We start from the raw sequence: 7,500 nt of genomic DNA, 5'->3' as shown, positions 1-7,500 counted from the left end.
ATGTCTCTCTCTGCAACACACACACACACGCACACGCACACACGCACACACACACACTTAACACAATAGTGGATGATTGTGTTGTCTGCAGTGATTGCATTTAATTTGATTTGTCACGCACAAGAGTATGTAATGACCAATCCAGAGGATTCGTTTAGATATTCCGTGAGGTCATAAGCCCAAATGCATCTTTGCATACAACTTGCCATATACGCACAATCCCACGATTTGTGTACGAAGGTTTTTTGTCAGGGTTATCAAACGCAACATATGCACAACGTACGCATTTTCTCCTCATAAATCTGAATATGAGTCATCAGTGTAAAATCATGTGCACATGAACGCACTTAACGTCCTCCTAGACCTATCCTTATATTATTATATTGGATTAGCATGTACATCTTCCCTGTGAACCTCCCTACCGAATGTGCGCCTTTTGACCATCATGTGGATTTATTAGGAGAGATTTATATGTGGCTCACGACTGTGTTCAAAGTTAAAGCAGCAATAAGGAGTTCTGTTCCAAAACTTGCAAGCTTACTACCAACAGCCCAGCTGACACTGATATAAGCTTGCCAACACACTAACTGGTATTTGGCAGTATAGCTGGCAATGTCATGCTGTGAAAGCGTTTGTTCCATTTTTGCAGGGTATTCCAGCCCGGTACACAGAACTACATAGGGCATATCCTGAATGGCTAGTGGGAAAGACACAGGTGTTTATCTGTCCTTCACATGACCATATGCTATCAAAATAAATTTGAGGATGGTACCATAACTAGTTGCCTATTAAACCATACCTCAAAAAGTGTCAAATTGTTGCATAGTGTTACTTTAAATTATGATTTAAAGTAACACTATTGATTTTTTTTAAATATCCAACTGATCATCTTTTGGTGCTTGTATTTCAATGAGTACAGTAATAACAGTGATAAGCCTACAAAATTAACGATACGTGCGTGAGAATTTCTGACCGCAGTGATACACGGATCTTACGCCTACTTGCATCACCATTAGTTCCTCTAAGTGTTGCCAGTTTGCAAATTGCAAATATCATGCGCATGCCACTTGGGAGCATGCACAGAGGTACGCATGTTTTCCCGGTAAGCACATTTTCATAAAAATGTGTAGAAAGGAGCTCAGCACAATTTTAGTGTGTACCCACCGTTTATACATGTGGCCCCTAATCTGTCAGAATGAACATCATTTAGAGAACGGAGGCCTTTTATGGGCCTCTTCACAATCCTGTGCTGTCACACTCGATGTGAATGCCAAATGCATGATTGAGTGTTTCTGTGATGGTCCAAATGGAGACAACTGCTTCTGGTTCTGCAGTACATACTATGCTTTCTCTGTGATTTTGTAAGTTGTAAACCAGACGAGATGTAGACATTAAGCTACACAGCCACAATTAAGACAAACTCAGAAAGTGACTGATATGGACCATGCTTTCTCATATTCTTAAGGAGTAAAACTATGCACATCTGCAGACACAACGCTGAGTTTTTTCAAGTGGATATGACATCAAAGCAAGACTATGCTGCAGAGCCTGTCATCCTTTTGTCATCAAACTAGAAAAGGTTCTCACCTTGCTTGGGGCAATGCCACAATGAAAGCACCATGTATTCTGTCAGTCTTTTTTCTAAAACAGTAAAAAAAATGTACTAGCTATTCTTTCAATGTCATGTTTTTGCAAATGTTAGTATTTTGTGGGATGGCATGGCCTTCCACTTGGCTAACATCAAAGCTCACAACTGCTACAAGACATTAAGAGCATCTGCAGAACTATTTCCATTTTTGAACACTGAAAAAAAGGCCTACACCCGCCCGCCCCCCCCCCCCCAATCAAATACAGACTGCTCTACTGGTGTCTAACCTACTGTGGGTTTACCTGTAACTGTGTGAGGATGGAACATTTGCTAAAAGCCACTGACTAGGACATGAGTGCTTCTCAGCCTCCCTCTATCTCTCTCTCTCTCTCTCTCTTTCTCCCTCCCTCTGTTTCTCTCTCTGCTGTGGGTGACGGACTGTAGGCTGGATGTGATGAAACACCCCGAGACCTCTCGCTGTCTCTCAGGGACACACATCCTCCCATGCGCGTCAGAGCCCATTTGTTGGGCGGACGTGAGGACTGTCAGCGGAGCCTGTGCCAGAGGACAGTGCATATTCTCAGTCGCCGTGACAGCAGCACACAGAGGGAGAGAAGCAGGAAGACCAAATACTGCTCAAGAGTACAGACCACTTCAACATATGTATACAATGCTACCAGTGTAATGTGGGAAGGAATTCAGAAAACTTGCTGACTTGCATATATGCATGCGTGTGCGTGCTTAAGTGTTTGTGTATGCTTGCTTACATGTGCATGTGTCTGTGTTGAGGGACTGTGGATTGATGTGTTTGTGTTTCTTACGTGTCAACAACAAAGCACCAGATGATGACCAATGCTATTGTTGAAGAAGCCACAAATAACTATAACTTTAAACTTTAAACTTTAAACAAAGTGAGGACATAAACATATCAAAGTTCTTGTGTAAGCAATATTGCATGAGAGGTTGTGATATTATTATGAATATTAGCATGGCTGGCAAACATGCCTCTTGTCAGATTAAAATCACTGTACCGGAAGTAACGGTTGTATGACTAAAATAAATTTCACAGCGCCATCATAGAAATCATCACATATACTGTTCCACATGATCAGCTTTGAAATGGTGTGTGTGTTAGACAGCGTTGTGGCGTGGGAGACAGTGCGAGTATGTGTGTTTGCATGCAGTGGCTTCCGCCTTTGAGAATGGCCTAACTAACTAGCATCTGGCAAAGCGAGCCTGAGGCTGTAGCGCTCCACTCTGCTGTTCTCTGCTAAAAAAACTATCTGACTGACAGTGGTGGCTTTGGGCAAGGAGTGTGGCTTGTTATCCGGTAGCAGTCATGTAGATGATAAGTGCACATGTGGGTCTCCATCATGTAGCCTAGCTGTCCTCCTCATGTCCTGTCCATGTCCTGGCACTGCAGATGCTGTATAAGTCTACACAGAGGAACTATGCTCAGATATTACTGTATGTGGTTATTTGCAAGTAAGCATGAGTGTTTTTGTGTGTGTGTGTGTTTTGATTGGTTCTGTCTGTGAAATCTTCTTCTTTAGTGTTACTGCTAGTACTGCATGGGCTCGAGTGTGTGTAGAGAAATGTGTAGAGGTGCGGTCACCATCATTCATTATATTTTCAGCTGATCATTGCACTCTGTCTGCCAGTAAGAATGGATGCCTGCTGCCACACATATGCTCACCTACTCTGTGTGTGTGTGTGTGTGTGTGTGTGTGTGTGTGTGTGTGTGTAATAACAAGGAAGACTGTGAGCTTGTCTATTATACATTTCAGTATCCCTGGAGAACAACATGGTGGGATAATAGTTCTAATAGTGTGACATGTTTTTATTTTCATTTACCTGTTAAAGTCTGTATGTGCATGCACAGGTGTCTGTATTGCATGTGTGTGTGTGTGTGTGTGTGTGTGTGTGTGTGTGTGTGTGTGTGTGTCTTACCCTGCGGAAGTTGTGGAAGGCCTGTGTGTGCGTGACCTGGGGCAGGTAAGTGACGGTCAGACACAGGCTCTGCTCTTGAAGCTCATTGGCCAGGCTCAGCACCTGCCGCGCCCACTTCACCTCTGGCAAACAGCCAATCAATTGTTCGCTCCTGCATAGCACCGTCACTGCAGTCTGCACTGTCTGTATTCACACACACACACACACACACACACACACACACACAAACACACACACACATGTTGTTACTGCAGTCTACATTGTTTGTAAGATGACCTTGAAAAAACTAAATAAATCAAACTGCACATTTCCTTTTAATGTTTCACCAAATATGCATTCAGACAACGAAACACTTTCCCCTCTCTGTTTCCCCCCCCATTTCTCTCTATCCCCTACTTGTTCTTTATCACTCAGTTTTTATCTACCAGCCCCCCCCCCCCCCGCTTTTTTAGTTTTGAAAGCCAATCACACATTCATTACACACAACACCATAGTTATCTAAAGTCTCCATGAAAACTACCTCTAAATAAATACATTCATGCTTGGAATCTTGCCTGTGGTTGAGCCACTACCGCATGAATAAAGACCCTGTTTGTATTATGCCCATGACTGTGTTATTTTCACTGGGGCAGTAATATTAGCCACTGGCCGCCAGTGTGTTAGCAGTGGATGATGTCAGCTCTTACATCCTGTGTCAGGGATAAAGGCTGTTCATACACATGTCCACTTCTAATCCTCTCGGCTGCACTGCTGTTTTACATCATAGCTGGCAATCAAACCAAGGACCAAAATCCCCCTACACTACAAGAGCTTTTGGCTTGTTCTCTCAGTGCCTCATTCTCTACTGCACAATAACAACTGCGATACACACACAGACACCATTTTTCACTCATACTTAATCTGCCTGCGGTTCAGCTCTTCATCCAATTATTTGCTTAAAATATTTCTGCCTGGAGAAATCCTTGTAAATATGTGTGACTGTTATTTTCTTGAGTAACATTCCCTGTTGTTACTCCCATATGAAAACCTCCCTGTTTGTATTAGATGATTTTGTTAGTTTCACGAGGGGGCGAATATTAAAGCACACACACACACACACACTTGCAGGAGGTGGCCAAGGGGTGATTCAGAGGTCAGCAGCTGGCCTACAGTTCAGCCCATTTCCTTTTCAGCAGGACCAGAGCACCCACACTCACTTACAGCAGCTTATTAGGGCTCTGTGCGTGCGTGCGTGCGTGTGTGTGTGTGCGTGAGAGAGAGTAAGTGTGTGTGTATGTGAGTGTGTACACTGTGTATAATTGGGTGAGCTGTGTGCTGTGTGTGTGTGTGTGTGTGTGTAACAGGGCTGCAGCTCCCCTCACACATCTGTGTTGGAGCCTGGAGGACGTGTTGACGTGGGCAGACTGCATGTCATCATGCGAGACTTCCTCTGAGTGTGGGTGGGGAACAGGGACAGGCCATGGAAAACTGGGGTGTGAGGCTGCATGAGAAAAGGGCTGGGAAGAATGGTATGTGTATGTGATGTTCAACTGCATAGGTTCTGTGATGTGCAGTTGTGTTTATGTATGTGTGGATATGCCTTTGTAATCCATAAATCTGAATGCTTACATGCAGTAAAATAAAGGGAGAATGTGCACGTGTGTGTGAAGACAGGTGTGTACTCACAAAGACATATATACCTAAAGCGTGTGTAACATGGAGAGAAAAGGGATATATGGGTGTTCGTGTGCGTTACATACCATGGATCGTATCACGGCATTGAGGCAGTCTCTTTGGAGGTCTGGCGGCAGCAAAGCAAAGCTCCTCTCGGACCAGCACTTGACAAAATGTTCTGCCTGCCACCTATAGTGCACGCGCGCACACACACACAGACACAGACACACACACACACACACACACACACACACACACACACACACACACACACACACACACACACACACACACACACACACACACACACACACACACACACACACACACACAAACACAAACACAGAGAAATGTATGTGAGTTGGTGTGAGCTGTGGGGTGTGTGTAGCAGAGCAGAGGTGGCTGTTATCTGTCTCGTGCAGTGTGGGTTCGGACAGCGGACTACAATAAAGGCTCATAATCACTATGCCAGCCTTGGCTCTGCTCTCCACGCAGCTCTGGACTGCTGCCCCTGCTGCTCCTGTGAATGAGACTCCACGCCCTCGCTGGATACAGCCGTGCCAGCTAGTGTATACACACACACACATAAACACACACACACACACACACACACACACACACACACACAACACTCTCTCTCACACACACACACACACACAAACGTATACACTCACACATATAGATACTCTCATAGACACTCAAAAACTGAAAATGATCTAAAAACTAATATCTTGTGTAGCCAGATGCCTTGACATCCAGTAGTTTTATAAATTTGCTTGTGCGTGTAGCCAGAATGGGAGCAAACTCATATGGAAATAGAGATGATAAATAATAAATAATTGATGTTTTGACCTCCAACTCTCCAATCAAACCATGACTAAAATAATGAGGAGCTGGGTGTGTTTCAAGATCCTAAATAGCCCTGAAATCCTCCCTTGAATCTTTAATGTTCACGGGTCTGTGGTAAAAAAAACTTCTGACCCATACTTGTGACAGAAAGCCAGAGGGAAGGAGAGCTCCACCAATCTCTCAATGGTACAGATAAACAGGAGAACGGAGAGGCAGGGGAGGAGAGCTGTGCTGATGTCCAAATGTTAACTGCAGTAGACAGCGCTAAGGGATGAAGAGAGAGACGTATATAGAGCTGTAACCCTGGAAAAAACCTCATCTCACTGCGCCCGATTCATCCTCACCACACACTACCGCCCACAGCATGGGCCGCACACAAACGCTGGCAGGGAGACACACACACACATAAACACACACAGGCGAGGGAAGCGAGAGGCAAAAAAAACAAAAAAAAAAACACCCTCATTCACTCGACCTACATTTTTACACGTTTGCTTGTTTACATCGGCACGTTGCGGAGAGAATCGTGACCGGCAGAGCTGACGCCTGGAAAACTCCAGTCATAGCAAGACTTGGACAGACCCAGAAACTAGTGCAGAATGGAGGCCGGAGGTCTGGGGATGTTGCACTCATAACGTGGAATTCCGAACGCACTTTAGAGTGCAGTTTAAGACTTCAGAGTCATGTGAGTTTGCTGTGTTCCATTTTTTCAGTCTCAATACGAGGCAGTTGAGGCAGCTGATTGAAATAGACACTGTTACCAAAGGAGCACAGAATCTCTTGTAAAGTGGGGAACAGCAGTCAGGTAGTGAGCTGATGGGACAAACATGACAACACTCCAATGCTGCCAGCTGGATGACAAGTAACACAATGACAAGTAGCACTGAAGTTGGATCCACATAAAGCATTTAGTGGTGGAGCCTCTCCTTAGACCTCTTTGTCTGATCTCTGTCTTGTTTATGACAGGGCCAGACAGTTTCCTGCTTCAATCCACCTGAGTCATCCATTTTGGGAGAGGAACACACACACACACACACACACACACACACACACACACACACACACACACACACACACACACACACACACACACACACACACACACACACACACACAATAGCCCCTTTTTTCCGCCAGCTATTTTTTGATGTGAAGCCTCTATTGTGATATTTTTGGTCTGGAACTCAATAAGGCAGCCCTCCTCCTTGTTTACCACAGAATGTTCTTCAGCCCAAACCAGGTCAGCCACTGCCTGCGTCTGGCTGTGTAAGGAGGTGAGGACGCACGTTAACTTAATGAGTGTGGAGTGGGTGGAATACTGTCAGGGGGTGCTTCTGTTCGTGTTGTTATTGGTGTTTTTCTGGCTGAGAGCAGCGGGCTCAGTGTATCTCTCTCTCTCTCTCTCTCTCTCTCTCTCTCTCTCTCCCTGTCTCTCTCTGTCTCTCTCTCTCTGGCAGGAC

At 44.8% G+C, this 7,500-nt stretch overlaps 1 protein-coding gene across 4 annotated transcripts in view; it reads right to left on the bottom strand.

Annotated features, from left to right (window-relative positions):
- The window catches only part of btbd8 (BTB domain containing 8), a 38,567-nt gene that overhangs the window by 15,487 nt on the left and 15,580 nt on the right, over positions 1 to 7,500 (bottom strand). For all 4 annotated transcript variants that reach the window (XM_012839587.2, XM_031575425.1, XM_031575424.1 and 1 more), the window contains exons 10-12: positions 5,278 to 5,380; positions 3,539 to 3,721; positions 1 to 10 (exon numbers count right to left, since the gene is read on the bottom strand). The exon at positions 1 to 10 is cut by the window's left edge and continues 197 nt beyond it. In XM_012839587.2, coding sequence (XP_012695041.2) covers positions 1 to 10; positions 3,539 to 3,721; positions 5,278 to 5,380 — 296 coding nt within the window. The remainder of the gene's footprint in view (positions 11 to 3,538; positions 3,722 to 5,277; positions 5,381 to 7,500) is intronic.

This window comes from Clupea harengus, chromosome 10 (assembly GCF_900700415.2).
Source record: "Clupea harengus chromosome 10, Ch_v2.0.2, whole genome shotgun sequence".
Classification (NCBI taxonomy): Eukaryota; Metazoa; Chordata; class Actinopteri; order Clupeiformes; family Clupeidae; genus Clupea; species Clupea harengus.
This window is presented reverse-complemented; position numbering and strand designations above follow the sequence as displayed.